Raw genomic sequence first — 23,915 nt, forward strand, 5'->3', positions numbered from 1 at the left:
AGACAAAGACGATCTAGAAGGAAATGGCTAATTAGTTATCCAGATACTTTTCACAAATTAGATTTGAAATTCTAAACCACAGTCCAAGATACTAAAATGAAGAACTCCTGGCTAAAATAGAGAATATGTATCTTTTAAAGATGAGGAAAAATGTATTTATCAAGGTCTAGATAATCTGATCAAATGGATTTTAAACTGAATATGAAGACGAAGAATAAAAATTTCTGAGGTAAACTCATACAATTAGAGATATAGAAGACAAGAGGAATAACATGAAGATACCAAAAGTTAAAAAGTTATGCAAGGCACACAAGAAAATAACTGAGAATAGGTCTGAAACATAATTATACCTTCAGATTTCCGTAAATTAATGGGCAGAGCCTAAGAAATAAAACATACTTGAAATTTCAATACCATATGATTAAAGGATGATGACACTGAGATCTGGAGAATAGAATTGCAAGACTGGGATGTGAAAATGGAAAGGAAAAGAATAATTTTCAGAGGAAGTAAGTAGAATCTAGAGTAGCCTTGATTAATAGAACTTTGTGCAATGATGGAAATGGTGTGTATTTGGCTACGTGGCTATTGAGCACCTGAAATGTGGCTAGCACAAATAAGGAACAAATTTTTAACATAAATGTTTTAAATTTTATTATTTATTTAATTTTATTTTTTGACAGAGAGTGTTCACATGCATGCGTGCAAGTGTGAAAGGGTCAGAAGGAGAAGGAGAGAATCTCAAACAGGCTCCATGCCCAGCAAAGAACCCTCTGAGGGGTTCAATGTACCAACTGTGAGATCATGACCTGAGCTGAAATCAAGAGTCAGATGCTTAACCAGCTGAGCCACCCAGCTACCCCGTTTTAACATAAACTCTTAATTTTATTTAAATTTAAAGTCACATGTGGTTAGTAGCTACTATACTGGGCAGCACAGATCTAAAGCCTCTATGATATATTATGTACTATGCCTAATACATAATAAAAAACTAACAGACATATGAACAAACAGGAAAATGGAATCCACAGTCAAGAGGAAAATATTTCAATAGACAGACTCAGCAATAACCCAGATAATGAATTTAGCAGATAAGGACTTTAAAATAATTATGATAAACATGATCCCAGGGTCATGGAATTGAGCCCCAGGCCAGGTTCCACAGTGAGTTGTGGAGCCTGCTTAAGATTCTCTCTCCTTCTCCCTCTTCCCTCTCCCCTCTTCACATTATAAAACAGTAAAAAAAAATGTTAAAAATCTAGAAGACAAGATAAATATAATTGATGAAGAAATGCAGATTTCAGGAAAGATATAGAAACTATGAAAAGAAACCAAACAAAAACTTTAGCTTGATAAATACAATACCTGAAATAATTATAATAGTCTCACAATGAATTTACTGAGTAAATTCAATCTTGTAGAACTTTCTGTGGCCAGAGGGTATGCCTTTTTCTGTGTGTCATATCTCTATTATACGTATTCTCCTTAATGGAAATTTTGTTATTTTCTACTAATAACAGCTATATAAAGATGTATGGCTGCCTTCAGATTTGAAGAATTCCTCAGAATTACTAATTTTCAGGCATAAAAAAGGCCGTAACTTGGCAGGATAAAATGAAATAGTTATAAATGAACAGAATGTTCTCCAACATTCCTCAAAACCCTGATATTCGAAGACTTTATCAAATAATCATGATTAACTCGAAATCTGAACTAAAATATAATTTACACTTAAATAATGTAAAGATATATTTCACATTATAGTGATTTTTAAACACAAAATGAATTAATGTTTACCATGTAAATATATGTACCTTTGCAATTTTAAAATATAAAGACTTCACTAGATAAATACATATTAAGTATCAAGCAAAACTTAAATTACCCTCTTATCCATTTCATAAGATGAAGCTTCTGTACTTGGCAAAAGATGGGTAATAGTGGCTATTAGGATCTGTCAGCAAAGAAAAAAAAAGAGTTCAAAAATATGTTAAATGATGCATCTTAAAACTTAAGTGTTAATGCTAACAAAGCGATATAAAATCTGTTGATAAAAGTTTACCTTAAATACATTTTTAAATCCTAAATACATTAACAATGTTATTTCAAAGTAATTTTTAAATAGGTAAGCTTTTCAAGTATACTTAACTATCAATCATTTAAAATCACCATGTAGGGGCGCCTGGGTGGCGCAGTCGGTTAAGCGTCCGACTTCAGCCAGGTCACGATCTCACGGTCCGTGAGTTCGAGCCCCGCGTCAGGCTCTGGGCTGATGGCTCAGAGCCTGGAACCTGCTTCCGATTCTGTGTCTCCCTCTCTCTCTGCCCCTCCCCCATTCATGCTCTGTCTCTCTCTGTCCCAAAAATAAATAAACGTTGAAAAAAAAAAATTTAAAATCACCATGTATATAGAACCAGAATTATATAAACTGTCAACTATAAATGGATTTCTTACAAATTCAATTCATGAATCAATATAAACACACATATATGTTAACAGAAAATGAGAGGATATAGATAAGCAAAAATATTTATTAAAAACATCTGCAATCATATCACTCAAGAAATCTATTCTGCTTATGAAATTAATTATAGAAGGAATGTACTTCAACATGATGAAGACCTTATATAACAAGCTCATAGCTAAAGTCATACTCAATGGTGAAAAGTTAAAAGTTTTCCTCTAAGGTCAGGAATAAGACAAGGATGCCCACAACTGTGCTTTTTATTCGGCATAATACCTGAAGTCCTACCATAGCAATTAGGGAAGAAAAAGAATTAAAAGGTACCCAAATCTCAAAAGAAGAAGTAAAATTATTTGTTTGCAAATGACATCATCTTATATTCAGGAAACCCTACACATTCCACCAAAAAAGTGTCAGAACTAATAAATGAATTCAGTAAAGTTTCAGGATACAAAATTAATATATAAAAATCAGTTGCATTTCTATATACTAACAATGAACTATCAGAAAAAGAAATTAAGAAAGATATCCAATCTACAGTAGCATCAAAATAAAATACGTAGGACTAAATATAACATAACCATGGAGGTAAAAGATCTGTACAGTGAAAACTATAAAACACAGATCAACAAAGCTGAAGAAGATACAAATAAATGGAAAGATACCCCATGTTATAGATTGGAAGAACTGGATCAACTGTTCATACTATTCAAAGTGATCTAAGATTCAATGTAATCTTAGATCAATCAATTTAATCTCTATTAAATTCCAATGGCATTTTTCTTAGAAAAAGAAAAAAACTGGAGCGCCTGGGTGGCTCAGTCGGTTGAGCATCTGACTTCGGCTCAGGTCATGATCTTGCAGTCTGTGAGTTTGAGCCCTGTGTCGGGCTCTGTGCTGACAGCTCGGAGCCTGGAGCCTGTTTCGGATTCTGTGTCTCCCTCTCTCTCTCTGACCCTCCCCCGTTCATGCTCTCTCTCTCTCTCAAAAATAAATAAACGTTAAAAAAAAAATTTAAAAAAAAATAAAAAGAAAAAACTATTCTAAATTTTATATGGAACCATAGAAAACCCCAAAGAACCTAAGTGTTCTTGAGGAACAACAAAACTAGAGGCATCATACTTCCTGATTTTGAGCTATATTATAAAGCTATAGTAATCAGAACAGTACTGACAGTAAGGTACTGACATAAAAACAGGCACATCGATCAGTGGATCAGAATAGAGAGCCTAGGACATAGGCACTAGCCACACACTTACAGTCAACTAATCTTTGACAAGGGCCCCAAGAGTATACAAAGGTGAAAGGACAGTATCTTCAATAAATGGTGCTAAGAAAACTGGATATCCACATACAAAAAGATGAAACTGGACCCCTATATTACACCACTCACAAAAATTAACTTTAAATGGATCAAAGACTTAAATTTAAACTCCTAGAAGAAACCATAAAGCTCCTAGAAGAAAACATTGGGAAAATATTCTTGACATTGGTTTTGGCAGTGGTTTCTTGGATAAGACAAAAGCACAGACACCAAAAGCTGAAATAAGCAAGTAGGACCACATCAAACTAAAGAGTTTCTGCACAGCAAAGTAAACAATAAATTGAAAGGGCAACTGATGAAACGGGGAAAATATTTGAAAACCATGTTTCTGGATAAGGGACTAATATATAAAATATATGAAGAGCTCATACAACTCAATAACAAAAAAGGAAATAATCCAATTTAAAAATGGGCAAAGGACCTGAATAAAATTTTTCCAAAGAAGACATTCAAATGGTTAATAGGTATATAAAAAGGTGCTCAATATCACTAATCACAAGGAAAATGCAAATCAAAACCACAATGAGATATCACCTTACATCTGTTGTAATAGCTATTTTCAAAAAGAGAGGAAATAACAGATGTTGGCAAGGATGTGGAGATAAGAAAACCGATATACATTGTTGGCAGGAATCTGAACTGGTACAGTCTTTATAGAAAACAGTATGGAAGTTCCTCAGAATATTAAAAATAGAACTACCATATGATCCAGTAATCCTTCTCCTGACTGTATATCTAAAGAAATGAAATGGGTATCTCAAAGAGATCCCTCAACACTCATGTTCACTGCAGTATTATTCACAATAGCAAAGATACAGAAACAATCTAAGTAAGTGTCCTACAATGAATAAATGAATACAAAAAAATCTATGTATATATACACACAATGGAATATTAATGTTCAGTCATAAAAAAGGAAATCTTGCCATTTGTGACAACATAGATGAAACTGGAAGGCATTACCATAAGTGACATAAGCCAAAGACAAATACTGTATGGTATCACTTATATGTGGAATCTTTAAAAAAAACAAAAACAAAAAACCCAACCAACTAACCAACCAACCAAGTAAACAAAAACAGCTGATTTCATAAAAATAGAGAATAGAATAGTGGTGGCCAGAGGCTGGGAAGAGAAGAGGGAAATGGGGAAATATAGGTCAAAGGGCATAAATTTTCAGTTTTACTATAAAAAGGGTAAGTTCTGAGGATCTAATTAATGTACAGCATGGTGACTATAGTTAATCATACACTGAATATCTAGGAGTTGCTAAGAGTAGACTTTAAGCATTCTCACCATAAAAAACAAAACAAAAAACAGTTAACTATGTGAGATAATAGATGTGTTAATTATCTTTACCTTAGTAATCATTCCATAATTATCAAATCATCACACTGTATGCTTTTATTTTTTTTTTAATGTTTATTTTTGAGAGAGAGAGTGACAGACCATGAGCAGGGGAGGGGCAGACAGAGAGGGAAACAGAATCTGAAGCAGGCTCCCGGCTCTGAGCTGTCAGCACAGAGCCCAATGCGGGGCTCAAACCCACAAACTGGGAGATCGTGACCTGGGCCGAAGTTGGATACTTAACCAACTGAGCCACCCAGGCGCCCCTCACTATATACTTTAAATATATACAATTATATTTGTCGATTATTCCTCAATAAAGTTGGAGGGAAAAAAAATAATCTAAGGGTGCCTGGCTGATCAGTCAGTAGAGCATGTGACTCTTGATCTTGAGGTTGAGTTCACGCCCCATGTTGGGTGTAGACATTACTTAAAGAAAAAGAAATCTACTCTCTTGTCTTTCCAGACATTTCTGTGTACATGTGTGTGTGTGTAGATAAATATATGCTTTAAAAAAATTTATAATCTGGCTTTTTAAATTAACATGTACACTAAGCTGTGTAATGAATAAATTTGATAAAAAATATGAAATAATAAAAAATTATTAAAAGAAGGCAAAATATTCACATACAGTGTTATTTACCCTGGAAATTTTTTGATCTCATTAAACTTTTTTATGTGCATGTTAAAAGTGTATAGGGGTAAGTTTATTGTATGCTATTATATTTTCGGTAAGTTATTGCTTCAATGCATCAAGTAGAAATGTAAATGTACTTTACACAGTAAAAGGCTTTTATTTGCTAATAGAATATAGAATATTAGATACATCCGCTTAATATTGGTACTGGAACTGGCTGGGCTTCTATTCGTAACTATGCAAACAGGTAAACATTAGTGAAATGCTCCACTATTTTGGGATTTCACTTCTCCATTCAACTAGAAGTGGAATATAATAACTCTTCATGTTTATCTGTAGCCATTGACCCCTATAATGTTTAATGAAGCAATGTGAAAAAATTCTGCATACTTAAGAAGTACTTAGGTGAGTATTAATAATATATAAACTGATAAAGAAAATAAGGGAAAGGATTTGCAGACTTTCAAATGAAAAAAAGAAAAATCTGCTTAAAGAATGATCTTAATTTTCAGGGGCGCCTGGGTGGCTCAGTCAGTTAAGCCTCGGACTTCGGCTCAGGTCATGATCTCACGGCTCATTCGAGCCCCGTACTGGGCTCTGTGCTGACAGCTCAGAGCCTGGAGCCTGCTTCTGATTATGTCTCCCTTTCTCTCTGACCCTCCTCTGCTCACACTCTCTTTCTCTCAAAAATAAATAAAAGTTTAAAAAAAATTTTTTAAATGACCTTAATTTTCAAACAGAATAATCAACCTTAAAGGTTAAAATCTTCAAACGTTTTAATACTAACATACATTGCACTCACATTTACACCCAGTAATCATGTCCTGCATAATTATAATAGCTGCAGCCAACATTGATTAAAATTAATGCTTCATAATTTTAAGGCAAAAAGTTCTAAGCTGTTTGATATGTTTTCTCATTTAGTCTTCAGAGCAACTCTGTGAGCTAGATATTTTTATCACAAATGTAAAGAAAATGTAAAAATATAAAGAAAAATGTAAAGATAAAGAAAACGTGAGTTCAGAGAGCCAAGTAACTTGTTCGTAGTTACAAAGTTAGTAAATGGTTGAATCAGGGGTTAGTTAAACCAGGAATGTCTAATCCTCAAACCTAACTTCCTAACCATAATACTACATATTTTCAACTCAACAGATACCCACTGAACATATTCTACATGAAAGTCACCCTAGGCATAAAAAATAATAAAGAAGAAAAATGCCCTGTCTTAGAGGGCATTTTTGAATTTGTACACAAATATATTTTGTGCTGAAATAGAGGTTGGCAAAATGGTTGAGCCAGAAAAGCCTGGACTTAAAATCCTACACACTTGGGTATGAACTATTTCTACCCTGCTAGCTTGTGACTTCATATAGTCACTAAATCCTCAGTTCTTTCATGTTAAATAAAGGTGGTGGGAGGCAAATAACAGTCTACCTCAAAAGACTTAAGAATTAAATGAGGTAATTTATGAAAAAGTGGCTGGTATAGCGACTGGTACATAATAGGTGCTTAATAAATATTAATTGTTATATTTCCTAAAAATTTTATTAGAATATGAAGATAAGATAGATAAACTCTGGTTGGAGAGAAGAGATAAAGATTCTTATTTTTTGAGGAGATGGTATTAAACCAATCACTGAAAGATGAAGGGAGGATAAAAGAAGTAGAACATTTCAGGTAGGAAGAGTCAAGGTATGTTCAGGAGATAGTAAGTCGACTCAGGTATGTGGGCAACAGGATACCTCAAAGGAATCTCTACATAATTTTAAAAAGATGGGTTGAGGCCTCATCTGAAGGCTTCAAATTCCCAGATAAAGAACATGGGTCTTATTTTATAGGCAAAGGAAAACCACTCAGAGATATTGCTGAGTTTTGTTTTTTTCAGGTAGGTGTCAGAGTCATGTGAATGTGAAATGACGACTTGGCGGGGAAGACCTCAGAAGCCAGGGGATTAGTCAGAAGGCTACAACAGCATCTCAAGAAAGAAATAATGAAACAGGTCAGGTATTGTATAAAGTATAGGAGGTCAGGTGTTGCAGGAAGCGTTGGAGACACAAAATTAAAATTAAAAAATAATTTTTAAAAACAAATTTCATCTATGATTAGCTGAAGAGGAAAGAAAAGGGATGAATCAAAATAATGTCCTGATTCTGGTAACTGGAGGGATGCTATGTTTTCTCACCTAAGAGAGGGAATGAAGCAGAATATACATTAATAAAGATGATGGCAATTATCAATTTGCATGTAGCATTTAAAACCAAGAACAGAGTCTCCTAACATAAAATACAAAAGGACTGTCATGAACTTTGATATCTAAAACCAAAACCAAAACCAAAACCAAAACCAAAACCAAAAACCAAAAACCAAAAAAACCAGCCTGGGTTGCCATTATTTAGCCATGCAAAATTTAAAGAAATTATTAAATAATTTTATATTTCAAGGTATCCAAATCTAAAGGTTTTTTAACAGGGTCATAATAAATAAATGAGAAATACTTACTTGAATAATTTTCAAGGGAGAATCAGGTTGGTAAATCTGAAGTCTAGGTACATAATGAACCAGCATGTGAAGCATGTTACAAGCTACATGGGCTACTGTTTTATTGGTAAACTGTAATAACAACAACAACAAATTATTCATTAATGCATTAGTTGCTGAGAGAAACTTTAAATTTCATACCTGTTTCTTTTTTTACTCTAAATTTGTGTATTAAAATACTATTAAGAAGATAAATATATAGTTGCAAAATAAGAATTCACAATATATTCCAAAAACACAATTTTTATTTTTGATTTTTAATGTTTGTCTCCATTAAAGTTTTATTCCATTTTCCCTCACCTAAATTTCTGCAACAGCCTGTAATCTTTTCAGTCTTTTCTCCATTCCAATCTATTCCCCATTCCAATCAACTCTACACAATATTTTCAAATTAATCTTCTAAAGAACTGCTCTGATGCTCACATTCTTTATGCTTAAAGTTCTCAGATGACTCCCAAACGGCATAAAGTCAAACTTGTTAAGCTCAGCTTTTTATGACCACATGTCCCCCACTCTTCAAGCCCTAACCAAATGTCTCCTATTTCCAAAGTCTTCTCTAACACCCAAGTCAAAGTTGATGTTTCCTCTGACCTCAATCAGCATTTTACATGCACTATTCATTTGGTTCTCTCAGCTTTTTGTTTTATTACTCTTATTTTAATCTCTCCAGTCATCATATTATTAACTTTTGAATCTAGTTTTTATAATTTTTTTTCCTTCTGATATCCCTCAATCTGACCAGCAAAGCACCTCAAACATAGCACATACTATGACACAAATTATATATTTGTCATATAAGTAATATTTGTACTTTTTATGTTTACATTCTATATAGAAAGTGCATTAGAAGTTTTAAGACAAAAATAATATCATGCATACTTTCTCAAGCAAAAAATTTACTCATTCACACTCTCCAAATAATTAGGCTATTATTTTTTTAACAAATCTTACTCTTGTTAGTTACAAAGAGACCATTTAACTTGAATAATAAACCCAAATCATGCAACAGCTCAAGAATTCAGGAAGTAATAAGGACTGAAGAGTAACTTACAAAAATAATGTTTAGGAAAATATAAATGACCTTACAAATTAAATGACATAAAAAGCTGAGATAAAATTGGTGATCACCACAATACCCTTACATTCAAGAGTAGGACCACTCAAGGAAGAAGTCAAGATCAAGGAAATAATGTGTTAATAAATGAATAATAAAATGTAACATTTAATAAATGTCTTATCCTATAAAGACATAAGATATAATAAACACTTGGAGAAAAAGTCATGCATTCTATATCAATATATTCCACTAAATAGGTTCTTTTTTTTACCTTTAAGGAAACACAAATTACATTCAGAGCTTCCTTAATTTGAGGATGATGAGACTCATGGACTAGTTCTTCACAAATCCAAATACCTAAACTGCACAGTGCTACACATCTGCAAAAAAGGCAACCAACAATGATATAAATAAAAGTGCATGAGACTTGAAATGAAATGAAACCACCACCCCAACCAAAATACCAAAACAAACCATCCTAGAAAGAACATGCACTGTTTAAATGAATCAATTTTTACTCTGTATATTAGCACTTCTTAGCAAGAGAAAGTAGGAGGAAAGCACAGGGCTCCAAACTAAAAGCCTAATTTTCAAATATAATTTGCTAACAATCTCATAGGAGGGGATAACACACAGGATCTTTCTAACAAACCTATGTTAATAAATTGATATTGCCATAAAGCGTCCCAAACAAATATGTAACCTGCTTTCAAAAAAGGAAAGTGTGATTTTGTTGACAGCACCAAATGAACTTCAGCGAAAACATGAAGCTGCTGGGTCAAAGATTATTTTCATAACTCTTAAATCTAACATAGCCAGCTATAAATTCTTTAAAACAAATTGGCAATACAAATAAAATTCATGTTTTATAAAGAGATTCCAAAAGAAACAGAATTTGCATAATTTTTTCTATCCCCTAATGTCTTGTGAAACTTCATTTCCCTACTTCAACTGAGTTTCAGCTTGAAGGGACTTATTAGATGATCAGAATCAGTAAAAGAATCAGTAAAAATTCCATTAGTGTTTCAAGTATAAGCTTCTGATGAAGCACATATTGGTTCCCTCAACTCCTTAAAAATGTCAACTCATTCTAGTATTCTGCTATACTTGGCATGTCCTGATACGGACATTCTTTTCTCTTTTTTTAAAGTTTATTCATTTATTTTGAAAGAGCAAGCAAGAGCACGCACACACAAGTGGGGTAGGGGCAGAGAGAGAGGGAGAGAGAGAATCCCAAGCAAGATCTGTGCAGAACATGGAGCCTGACACAGGGCTCGATCTCACAACCCTGAGATCATGACCTTAGCCGACATCAAGAGTCGGATGCTTAACTGAGTGAGCCACCCAGGTGTCCCCCTCCCCATGATGATATTCTTAACATTTTTTCAGTAGAATGCTAAATTTCAGAACAATTCAATGCAGAAATTGTTTTCTTCCTGAACACAGATGATCAGAAGTTAAGTGTCTTCTTTCAGTTTATCACAGTGTTAATGCTAATAAATTATTTACTATCAAAAGTACCAAAGGATGCCTGGATGGCTCAGTCAGTTGAGTGTCAGATCTCAGTTCAGGTCATGATCAGGTTTGTGGGTTCGAGTCTCACACTGGGCTCTCTGCTCTTAGCGCAGGGTCTGCTTCAGATCCTGTCTCTCTCTACCTCTTCCCCACCTGCACACTATCTCAAAAAAGTAAATAAACATTAAAAAAAAAACTACCATAAAGTCTTCTAAGCGAAGTCTACTGCTTTATTTCTTCCCTACTGTTGCCCACCTATAAATATTCTATATCTAAATAACCAAGTTTCAGGTTTAGCAGTGGGAAGCACTGTAATCCTAGAGTAATAATAAACTCCATGAATGCAGGTAATTAACACAGACCAGAAGTAAAATGCTTAACAGACATTTTTATAATTGAGGGGTAAGATCAAATTTGTGTGTGCATGTGTGGGTGTGTGTATGTTTGTGTGTTTCCTACATTCTTCAAGATATTCAAATAATTTAGACTAGTCCCAGTATGGCTCAAGTCTGTGCTCCTGGTCAGATTTGGGGGTCTTCTAAGACCTCACATTCCTGAAAGGAAAGCAAGTTTAGAAAATACTTACATTCAACTTTTGGGATTTCCCTATACTCTCAAGACAAGCTAATGTGTTAATGATTCCCAAGTCTACTTCTGGGCAGCTATGTTTTAGGCTTCAATGTTCTTTCACTTGAGACGCAACACAGTTTAAAAAAGAAAAAAAAAAAAGGCAGAAGATCTAGGATCTGAAGCTCGAAGTTCAAATCTGGTTCTGTCACTTATTACTTATATATCTGATACGGCTCTGAAGACAAATGCCAGAGTTGCAATCATGGGTCTGACATTTCTGGATGATAGGGCAGATTATTCAAATTCTCTGGGCTCCCATCTATAAAAAAATCAGATAAAAACTGCACATATGTCCTAGAAATGTTGCAAAGATTAAATGAGGTAATAAGGTGTTCAGAACAGTGCCTAGCACAGAATAAATGTTAGTTTTCTAAGCCATCAGTTTTTTGCTAGTAAAGTTGGAAGAATAATGATTCCAGTAATTTCTTAGAATTGTGATGAGGATTAAGTGGAACAATTTGACAGGAAAATCCTTATAAACTTAAAAGGTTATCATTATTAATCATTAGCATAGCAAATGTTAAAGAAATAATATTGATAATAATCACATTTGGGGTTAAGGCTACCAGAAATGAAAATATGGGAATAATGGAAAGACAACGTCATTTTCTGGAATGGTTATCCAGTATTAAAATGAAACTAATGTAAAAGAAGAATTTATTCAAAGAGATTTGTTTCTAGTTAAACTTGGCTATTAAGAAAAATATCCAACTGCATTAAAGGCTAGAGCTATGTCTCATTTAAGCAAACTGCTCATTTTACATTAATTCTAGTTGCTGTTAAAAGGTTTAAATTGCAATTAGAATCCAAATGGTCAAAGCCATAATCCATATTTTTTAGAACCTTGGGTCAAAAAAATGTGCAGATGTTAGGAAAAGAGGAAGCATTCCAGACATGTAGGTCAGAATAGTAGTAAACACAGACTACTACTGAGGCTAATTACATAGTATTAGAATTAGCTTCAAGAAATAGAAAATATAAATTAATGATATTTTTGAGAAAAGAAGGAACATGGTGTGTTATTGGTATCCTGCTGACTTAAATCTCCATCTTTCTGGAAAGGTCTAGTAAAACAGAGAAAATGACAGTTTTCACTTCTTAACAAGATGTTTAGAAGGGAAAACATTCTAAAGTCTTTTTATATTCTATTTTTAAAAAAAACCCTGATAAAATATTTATAAATTTTCCTATTTTTTTCTACATTAAAAATATTTCCTTTGAATTCCACTTAAAAATATTCATTGGGTAATTATTAGTACATTACAAAGTATTGCATAAGAGATAGTGACAAATAAAATCTGAAGGGAAAGCAAAATGTACTTGAATAAAATTAAATCATTTTAGATATAGAAGGTAAAGACACTGAACAAGGTGACCAGGATTTTATTTTTTTAAGATTTTTTTTTTAATGTTTACTTATTTTTGAGAGAGAGAGAGAGAGAAGCAGAGAGAGGGAGACACAGAATCTGAAGCAGACTTCAGGCTCAGAGCTGTCAGCACAGAGCCCGATGCAGGCCTCGAACTCATAAACCGCGAGATCATGACCTGAACCAAAGTGAAATGGTTAACTGAACGAGCTACCCAGGTGCCCCTAGGATTTTATTAATGAAGGAAGGTTTGTATTCAAATCATGAAAAGAGTAAGTATTTAATAATATAAATAATTTAGATTTATAATTCAAAACAGCTTTTGTGTATTTGAAACAATCTGGACTGCTGAATAATTCAATCAACTTCTATAATAAGATTCCAAAAACAGAATAGTTATGTCAAGTCTTAAGGATATCTGACCTACCGTGCAGGGCCAGAGGGCTCATCTCTTGCTGAGCTTAATACAGTTTTGATTATAAGTTCCTAGAATAAAGGAAAAAATAATGGTAATGACTAAAATTTCATTCATTCATCCATTCAACAAGTATTTATTAAATGGCCACTATGAGCCCAGACACTGTGCCAGGTGCTAGGGATACCACAAGGAAATAAAAGTCTTTGTTCTCACCCATATACTTTTAATACAGTCTAATATTATTCATAAAATTAGCTAAATAAATAAAACAATGGTATGGTCTGAATGTTTATGTCCCCCCCAAATTCTTATGTTAAAATCCTAACCCCTAAAGATGATGGCATTAGTAGGTGCTTATTAGGTCATGAGGATGGAGACTTTATGAATGGAATTAATGCTCTTATAAAAGAGACCACCACAGAACTCTCTAACTCCTTCTACTCTGTGAAGACACAGTGAGAAGGTGCCAGCTATAAACCAGCAAGAGAGCCCTCACCAGAATACAACTTTGCTGGAGCCTTGATCTTGGACATCTCAGCCATCAGAACTATGAGGAATAAATTTATGTCATTTATAAGCAACCCAGTCGGTACTATTTTTTTTTTTTTTTGGTAGTATCTTGTTAGAGCAGCACAAACAAATTAAAACAAATTATTTCTGAAATTTATAACCAAATACATATGTTCGAAAAAAGAATCCTTTTTTCCTGATTAGAAGAGTAATAAAAAGCTCACTATAATGAAAAAAGATTTAATTGCTCAAAAGTATGAACATCGTTTCAAAACTCTGAGAAATATTCATTTAAAAGCAAGCTTCTTCTTTTTGATAATTTGTAAAACATGGTAATATGTGAGTTTGGGGATAAGTGCTAAATAATAGTTAAAATTATGTAAATGAATAAAACATTCAAAAGGCAGAATAAAGAGAAAGTCATTATCTAAAGAGGATCTTGTAACAAGTTTATGTTTAGCAAGCAGGGAAAGAAAACTAGTCTATTAAGGAGTCACAGAATATTTAGAGAAGCAAGAAGAAAATCAAGATAGATCTGTGCAACATAAGTCAAAATTGAAGAGATTTCGGAAGTCAGGAACATCAACACTGGACCAGTACTATAGTGGCTAAGGAAAGGAAAACAAGAATGACATTAGGTTTGATGATTAAGAATCTATTTGTTCCTTTTTTTCAAAAATAATCATTCATTCAGTCATATATTCAAAAAGCACTTATCAGCTACACAGATTGTAAGCTCCTTAAGAGGAGTAAACTACTTTGTAAACTTAGCATCTAGCCCAGTGGCTGGCAATTAATAGATACTTGAAAGGTATCCATTTAAGCCCAAGAGCTTTCTATGTCTTAGATCCTGTCTTAAATGCTGGAAAGAAACAGATGGTTAAGACAACACTATCTTAACTTTAACTTCAGAAAGTCACAGAAGACTTCACAAAAGGGTCTTAGGTAAATAGGATTTTGACAAATGATCAAGGTCAAAGATTATGTTTGAGTGATTAAGAGAGACAAGAAGAAGAAACCAGGTCTATATAATGATGTTTTAGGCAGAAAGAAATGGGTTTTCAAAGGCACAGAATCGAAAAACAGCATTGTATGTCCCATGTGGCTATATGGTTGCAGTTTAGAGTACGCGGGGAGTGGTTTTCAGTGAAAATGTGAAAACTACATATGACCACTGTGGCATGTGACTTTCCCTTAAATCTTCACTTTTCTGAATGAGAATAATTATCATTTTCTTAGGCTTTTTGCTTTCTTCATCATTAACAGAATTAGCTTTTATTTTGGAAATACCCCTTCCCTAAAGTTTGATTTTTTTAATCATTTCAGCCATTACTACCTATATACAATGGCCAGAAGTGAACAAGTCCACTCTGAAATGCAGATCATATGTAGTAAGCTAGGCTAATCCCTAACAAACTTAAAAACTACTACCTATCCCTGACCTTCAGGATCTTCTGAAAATAGAAGAAACCAAAAATATGACATCTCTGAAGACCAAAGGTATAGTTTTTATTAATTGTCATTGTAAATCTGCACTGACCTAACGCAATTTTATGTGTAACTGAAAGTCACTTGTTTAACAAATGTTTCAGGAGTCCCAGATGCCAAGCAGCCTGTTAAACTCTGAGGATACAGCAGTAAATAGGACCTTTTACTAGGTAAATAGGACCTACTGTGGTGTTTGTCTGACGTATAAACTAAACACTAAATAAGTAATTATAGATGTTATAAATGTTGTAAAGAGAAATATGGGTGGCATGAAAAATACATGCAGAACTCCTGACAAAAACTGGATTGAAAAACTTTCAGAGAAAAACAAAGTTAAAAAAAAAAATTATCAGCATGACTTCTGAGGAGCTATGAGGCCTCAGATACATAAGATCCCCACCCCAATTCCACACTTTCCTACGGCAAAACAGAATATTTCCATTACATTGTTTGATACATCACATTGGGAAATTACGAGAGAGAGAGAGAGAGAGAGAGAGTCAAATTTGCAGGTTTAGTACCATCTCAATCTTAGGAGCCTTAGAAGTAGCCTACTATCTGTCTCATAGGATGTTTCAATAAATGTTCAGTGAGCGAATAAAAGAATCCTATGATATTGGCATATGAATGGATTCAATAATGAGAAAACATTTCCAAAGAAGTTGTCAACACAAAAAAGGCTATGCTCCTAACAGACCTTCTAGCTTTGTGTCTGATGGGTATGGCTGGCTAATGTTCTTTAACGATTATGTGGATTTCTAAAGGAAAAGAACACAAATTTTATCAAACATACATTACTTAAAAAGTCATTTAAATACTAAAAATTCGCAACTGATTTCTTACCTTAACATCTGTAAACTGAGACATGGCAATATCAGGAATGTTGGGATGGAGAGCAGGGAGTTCACAATATAAGTTAGGAAAACAAACCAAGGATCCCAGAAGAACTTGTGCTTCCACTCTTGGTGCCTATGTATCAGATTTTTTAAATCTTTAAAATGTATATTTGACTATGTCATTAAATTACCAGAAAATTACTTCATGACCTAACCACAGTACAAAGAGAAGTGAGAGCACAAGACACAATTAAAAACGAAGGGAGCAACACAAAAAGGTTGAGGTTTTCACCTATACTTTGCACATAAACTACTGCTATTCTCAGTAAATGCAGAGCTCTCCTTAAGAACAGCAAATTAAGCAGAAATCAGCCACACTTAATGGGACTGCAAATAAGAATATAGCTTAGCTGACAGCATAAATTTACTCTAATTTTGAGAAAAAATATACATACTTTCATTTTAAAGACAATTCACACACCAAAACATAGTGTACTAATGAGCAGATGACTGACTCAATGTCACTAGATTATATTTGTTACTACCTAAGGATAAAAGTAACTAAGGATAAAAACATTAATTGTATCTTCAAGAAATAGGCACTAGTCTAGACAGTTTTTATAATATTATGCCAAGTGAAAAAAGCATTGCCTATAGTACTTAACTAAAAACAAAGTAAGAATTTATGGTTGGCCTGCAGATGAAGGTAACTTTTCCTCTTTTTCTTAGCTATATATATATTAAGCCATTTCTGAAGTATCAGCACTGAACATTTCTTTCTTTGTTTAAAAGTTTACTTATTTTGAGAGACAGAGACAGTGGGGGTGGCAGAGGGGCAGAGAGAGTGGGAGACAGAGAATCTGAAGCAGTCTCTGTGCTGTCAGTGTGGAGTCCGACTTGGGGCTCGAACTCATGAAACCATGAGATCAGGATGTGAGCCAAAACCAAGAGTAAGACGCTTAACCGACTGAGCCACTTAGGTGCCCCAGCACTGAACATTTCTTTTTCTTCTTCTACCTTCTTGCACGCCCACCAACACCCACTTACTAATATATTTCTTTGTTTACTAAAATATCTATGAATTGAATTATATGTTTAATAATACCAAAAAAATGCTTTAAAAATTTGCTAGAAACATAATCCTTCTATTTACATAAAACAAGACCCTATCTTCCACAGGATCTCCTTATGTTTCTAATTGTTTTAATAGAGGCAGTGGAGTGGTACTATTATGATTATCAACAAAACAACTCATTTCCATGTTTTAAAAAAATCCTTATTTGCAGATAAAAGACAATACCATAAAGGGGTAGGGCAAGCTTGTAGCCACCATCCCAATTTAAAATTATCTGTAGGTATACCTGGCTGGCTCAGTCAGTAGAACATGTGACTCTTGATCTTGGGGTTATAAATTCAAGCCCCTCATTGGGTATAGAGATTACTTAAAAAATTAAAGTCTCTAAATAAAAAAAAATTAGTTATAAAAATGAAACTGATAAAAAACCCAATATTTAATTTAAAAAAAGAGATTAGCTAAGGGTTTTTGTTGAAAGTTGGGTAAGGTAACTGAGAATGTTCAAGTATGTGGATATAACGGGAGCATACTTATAATGTGACTATAATTAATAAAGGTAAAACCTAATTAGTTATTTTGTAAACTGCCTGGCAGAGGGAGAAAAGGGGCTTCCCATTAAGGGAAGGAAGATGATGTGTATGGGATCTAAAATGGAATCCAAAGAGGAAGATTTAGACTATGCATCTTCAACATCATCCAGAGGAAAAGACTGACCTTAAACTTACAGTAGAGATGAGGTGTCAGGTTTGATTCCTGTAATGATTTGTTTTCCTATGCAGTTTTTCTCAACAAGTGTTCCTCATATGAACCACACAAACAGAAAATAACTATTTTTAAAAAACTTCCCAAGGATGTTACAGAACTAGTATCCTTCTAGATGCACAGGAGGTAAATTTAATCACATAAAATGGATTCCTAAGGACATCAGGGTTTAATTCTCTTGCAGAATCTTTTTTTTTAATTTTTTAATGTTTATTTTTGAGGGGGAGGGGCAGAGAGAGAGAGAGAGAGAGAGGGAGACAGAGAATCTAAAGCAGGCTCTGTGCTGTCAATGTAAAGCCCAATGTGGGGCTTAAACTCATAAAGTGAGATCATGACTTGAGCTGAAGTCGGACACTCAACCAACTGAGCCACCCAGGTGCCACTCTCCTGCACAACCTTAAAGAAGTGCAGGAAACGTGCTGACTAGTCATCTAGAATAATTGGTCTACTGAACAGTAATTGTTTTCATAGTAAATTTGATCATGCCACTCCTTGCGTAAAATCCCTCAATGTTTGCTCATTCTTTCCTGAGGATAAAATCTAACCTCTCTAGCACTATAAACCAGCTACTGTCTTCCTCTTTAGTTTACCTCTGCTACATAAATATGGACGTGTTCCAACTATACCAGTTACTTGGCATTGTCTCCATAGTTCCGTAACTGTTATGAAAAATCCTCACATACTTTTCAGAGTTTAGAGTTTACTCCTAGAGCATATTTCTGGATTATCTCATCTGTTTCTTCTCTTTTGCTATGGCCCACTGCCTTTTCTTTAGTTTCTTCCCTGCCTCTACTTGTTTCCATAGACTTCTTCAATTTTAAATTTTGTTTTATCAGATTTTAATCCATTTTTATAGCTCCTGTGTCAATTCCATCAACTAATTTTAGTACTTTCTTATACTTCAAATTTTACTTAAAAAAATAAAAGCAATTTCAATTAAACTGTAAGTTTTCCTGATCATCAGCTTGTTAAATTTACTAACAAGGGCTCCTTCTCTGTTGTTTTGTTAGTTGAGCCTATTTAACCACAGTCTGTTATATTATAAAGAACAGGAAATAAAAACTTACATTGAGAAAAGCTGAAGAAGCCACTCTACCAGCTGCTACAATAAAATCCATAATAAGCATTGTGGCACCAGGCAAACCAAGTGAAAAAAACTGAGGTGAGCAGTGCTTGATGATTGTATTGACAATATCCTTAGAAGTAAGAAAAGAAGGGGAAAAGAATATCATAAATTAATCTTGGGTATCAGCTAATCAATACCCTTAAAAATAGATAACATATGAAATAATAAAACAGGCAATTACTATAAACTGCCTAACTGGAAAGACTAATTTTAATTCTTCTAAATAATCCATGCTTGGTATTATACTGTCAAAGCAAAATAAACTTAAAACATATTTGTTTAACTGACATCAATACAGCATTTTTTTTTTTTTTTCTTCACACTGGACAGCAAGATGGAAGGTTTTTGCTTCAGGGGGTTGAAAATATAAGGCTCAAGTGTTATAAAACTGAACTGCAGAGTAGTTCCTCCTCTCATCTATTTGCTTCCATATGATATCTCTGATCTTTAAAACTGCATAACCTATTATGTGGCAACTGGAGATATTCTCTTTATTAGATCAACTGAAGTCCTTTGATGACAAATATCCAGCCTTTGGAATTCACCATGAGGATGCAGTGTTTTACACTGTATTACTCAATCTGATTTATCTTAAACAAAAGGTCTCTTTGTCAATAACTAAGATCGTCATTTTGTTTGAGACATGTTTATAAGGTAGAACACTGTAATTATTTCAAATTAATGCAGGTAGTATTTTCACTTTTCAGGAGGAGAGATATAACTACTTCTTTCAATATTAATTTAATGTTCTTTAAATCAACTGCAAGTGAAATTTAACCACATTATGATAAAAATGTTTCATTACTAGGACTTACAATCTCCCATAGTTTTTTGTGATTGTTTCTGTTTTTTTTTTTTTTTTTTCCAGTTTTATGACCAGGATCAAGACCCTTGAAATAATGTTCTACAGTCAAATTTTTGACTTTCTAATGTAATGATTATATTGATACAAACGCCAAGTCAATATAATTGTCACTGTGCTAATACAATCTATGGAAATAAGAAAATGTGATGGGCTAGCTCTTAGAGAAGAAAAATCCTCTATTTCACTACTAGATGAGCATATCCACATGCCTCTAGTGCCAATTATTAAGTAACAATTACAAAACACCCAAGAATAAGTACATTAGGACATTAAAATAAGATGTAGTCAGTCTAAGCAAAAGATGGTTTAATACTTTAAAGAAGCAAACTAGTTGTTACATTAGAGGAAAGATACATTTAATAATCAAATCAATCCCCTAATTAATAGCTTTTCAACTATGTTTAGGAAAGACACATTTAATCAAGTCAATCCCCTAACATAACAGCTTTTCAACTACGTCTTAAGAACAAATGAGGTTACAAAATCAAAGAAACTTATAAATAAATGACTACATAAGACATTATTTTTAATTCTAGACCTTAAAAGAGTTAAATAATCAAGAATCAAAGATAAACTTATAAAGCAATTGGCTATAAAGTATATATTTACCTGATCAATATGAAGTAATCCACAATGCATTATATTGTAGAAATGTGTTAGAAAATCTCTATTTGGAGAAACATCTTGTCTTCTTTTCATTGTATTACAAATAAGTTTGTAAGCGTGTAATTTACCTTGTTTATATTTATCAGTCAACATGGTTGCCTACAATTTAAAGATGTTGATTTTAATACTCAAATACTGTTAAAGTGATACAGCAAGCAATATATTTGCTTTCATTTATTTTTATGTTGGCCCAATTTCTTAATGAATTGAAATATCAGGATTACTGAAACTATTGTTATCATTAAAATGATACAACATAGGGGCGCCTGGGTGGCGCAGTCGGTTAAGCGTCCGACTTCAGCCAGGTCACGATCTCGCGGTCCGGGAGTTCGAGCCCCGCGTCAGGCTCTGGGCTGATGGCTCAGAGCCTGGAACCTGCTTCCGATTCTGTGTCTCCCTCTCTCTCTGCCCCTCCCCCATTCATGCTCTGTCTCTCTCTGTCCCAAAAATAAATAAACGTTGAAAAAAAAAATTTTAAAATGATACAACATAGGTTATGAATAACCACACACTGTTTCATTTAGGAAAATGCACCAAACGTATCAAATGACACTTAAAAAAATTAAAACTTCAAAAGTAGGGGTGCCTGGGTGGCTCAGCTGGTTAAACATCTGACTCTTGGTTTTGGCTCAGGGCATGATCTCATGGTTTGTGAGATCGAACCCCACATCGGGCTCTGTGCTGATAGCATGGAGCCTGCTTGGGATTCTCTCTCTCTCCCTCTCTCTTCCTCTGTCTCTACCCCTCCCCTGCTCACGCTTTCTCTCTTAAAATAAATATACTTAAAAACTAAAACAATGAAAGTACACAGCATATTCTTTGATATAAATTCGAGATTTATACTTCACTTAAATACAATTAAAACATAATTTTCTATATTCACTTTTGTTTTATTAAATAAAAATGATACACCAGTATAATAATTATGCTATGCCCGTTTTCCTCTCTATATAACCCGTAATGAATGACAAGTCACAAACCAAGTGTTCTAGAAAACTATGCAAAAGTTAAAGAATCAAATGTTTAAAACAGATTACATGTGTATTTATTAAATGAAACTTTTAAATTATAATTTTTATATATTAAGCTTACCTTGAAAAGCCAAGGTGTAAGAATTCTCAGTGGAGGTATCAAAACTGGTGGTGAAGGGGAGGTCAGGTTATCAGTTGAAATGCCAAGATTATCTCTAATCTGTAATTTTCAAATAAAATGCAACAAATATATGAAAACTGTTCTTCCAGTTTGTTTTAGCTTAAACTTGAGTTCAAGTCCAATTTCTATCACTAACTATATATTTAAACATGGTTCAGTGACTTTACCCTGCCAGGAACTAGTTTATAGTAAGGAGGTTGGGGGGGGGGGGGGGCAATGTGGTCTAAGGCTTCTATGAATTCTTAACAGTTTTATTTTTTTCTTATCTTTTTTTTTTTTTTTTTTTTTTTTACCTTAGCTAGATTTTGCCAAAGCTCACAGAGGTAATCAAAAACTTGGGCATGTATTTCAGGATCCATAATAGCGTTGACATCTCCCAAAATGCCTAGCATTCTTCGCCACATTACAGTAGCAACATCAGCGTGCCATCCTGTGAGTGTACCCCCTGCCATCACACTACAACATTCAGATGGAAATTCACTGATTTCTATAAAATAAACCAGTACGTTGGTGTTAGTAATTTTTCTAAAGAATCACAAAGACAAGAAAGAGTCAAAGTAACAATCTTAAATATCTATAAAAGCAAATTTTAAAAATGTCAATAGGCACTAGTGTTATTTTTTCCTAATAAGATCAAAACCTCACCAGTTCGTGATTCCATATTATGGCAATAATTACTTATTCAATGGAACTTGTACTAGGATTTATCTAAGGAGGAAATGATGCTGATAGAAGTGTATGGTTGACATAAAGATCATATGTGTAAGTATATACTCTCTCTTTATCAAATGACTACTTCAGGTTGTATCATCAAATTAATAGAAGATCGCAGGCTGAGAGCAGATCTTGTAGGAAGTCTTGATAAGCCTATTTCTTTGTACTTAAAACTTCCAAAGAAATGTATTTCTATATTTCAAAACTAAATCAGGCTTAGCATTAAAAGGGATATTACTGTTATTAATTATGTGATGTCATACAAATTATTTAATAACCTAATGCCATACTTCTCACTATGAAATAGATGGTTTAGCTAAATATCATTATAGGTCTCCTCCAACTTAAAAAACACCCATTATTCTATTCAGTGTATATAACAGAAAAGGCGAAATCATTACTAAGATTATTCCTACTTGATAAATTCTCAATGTACTCATAATTTACAAGTTCATTCTTAATATATGCACATCCTTTATGCCTAATGTTTAACTTTTTTTCTCTTTCTACATAAAGTGTACAATGATTGTATTATAAAAAAAGTTACTAGTCTTTCATAATAATAAAAAATAACCATCTGGTGTAAGTTCATTGAAAGAAAAGAAAAAAAAAACCTGTAGTTTTAACCATCACTGTTAATATCTCCCTACTCTATGGAACCTTCATAATATGGTGAAAAATCAACTGATTTGTCTCTAACTTATCCCTCTCAAAAACAAAATTTTAAATAATTGCAAAGCCAGCAACAATGTGTGATCCTCCTTTGAATCCTGAATTGGGTTGGTAGTGGTGTGGTGTAGCTATAAAAGATATTCCTACTGAAACAACTGGGGAAATTTGACTTTGGATTAAAAACTGCAGTAATGGGGGCACCTGTGTGGTTCAGTCAGTTAAGCATCCAACTTCAGCTCAGGTCATGATCTCACCATTCCTGAGTTTGAGCCCCACATTGGGGCTCTGTGCTGACAGCTCAGAGCCTGAAGCCTATTTCAGATTCTTGTCTCCCTCTCTTTCTCTACCTCTCCCCCACTCATGTTCTGTCTCTCTCTTCCTCTCCCTCCGTCTCTCTCAAAAATAAACAAACATTAAAAAAAAATCGCAGTGATGTTTCAATGTTAAATATGCTGAATGTGACCATTACAATGTGGTTATACAGGAAACACTAAAGTGTTTAGGTGTAAAGGGTCTAAAATTTGCAGTTCACTACTAAACAGCTCAAGACAGACAGAAAGAAAGAAACAGAGAAAGACAGAAAAAAGACAGAAAGACAGACAGAAAGGCAAGAAGGCAGGAAGGAAAGAAGAAAGAAAGGAGGAAAGAAAGAAAGAAAAGTGGCACGCCTGGGTGGCTCAGTCAGTTAAGCTTCCAACTCTTGATTTCTGCTCAGGTCATGATATCAGAGTCGTGATATCAACCAAGCCATG

The 23,915-nt window shown here is 33.8% G+C and overlaps 1 protein-coding gene across 11 annotated transcripts in view; it reads right to left on the reverse strand.

The window, feature by feature from the left end:
• Positions 1 to 23,915, reverse strand: part of RALGAPA1 (Ral GTPase activating protein catalytic subunit alpha 1) — a 277,975-nt gene that overhangs the window by 120,942 nt on the left and 133,118 nt on the right. For all 11 annotated transcript variants that reach the window (XM_043556003.1, XM_043556001.1, XM_043556002.1 and 8 more), the window contains 9 exons: positions 22,071 to 22,264; positions 21,718 to 21,816; positions 20,569 to 20,724; positions 19,036 to 19,164; positions 16,139 to 16,264; positions 13,307 to 13,365; positions 9,639 to 9,747; positions 8,272 to 8,382; positions 1,886 to 1,954 (listed from right to left, as the gene is read on the reverse strand). In XM_043556003.1, coding sequence (XP_043411938.1) covers positions 1,886 to 1,954; positions 8,272 to 8,382; positions 9,639 to 9,747; positions 13,307 to 13,365; positions 16,139 to 16,264; positions 19,036 to 19,164; positions 20,569 to 20,724; positions 21,718 to 21,816; positions 22,071 to 22,264 — 1,052 coding nt within the window. The remainder of the gene's footprint in view (positions 1 to 1,885; positions 1,955 to 8,271; positions 8,383 to 9,638; positions 9,748 to 13,306; positions 13,366 to 16,138; positions 16,265 to 19,035; positions 19,165 to 20,568; positions 20,725 to 21,717; positions 21,817 to 22,070; positions 22,265 to 23,915) is intronic.

This window comes from Prionailurus bengalensis, chromosome B3, assembly GCF_016509475.1.
Source record: "Prionailurus bengalensis isolate Pbe53 chromosome B3, Fcat_Pben_1.1_paternal_pri, whole genome shotgun sequence".
Taxonomy (NCBI): Eukaryota; Metazoa; Chordata; class Mammalia; order Carnivora; family Felidae; genus Prionailurus; species Prionailurus bengalensis.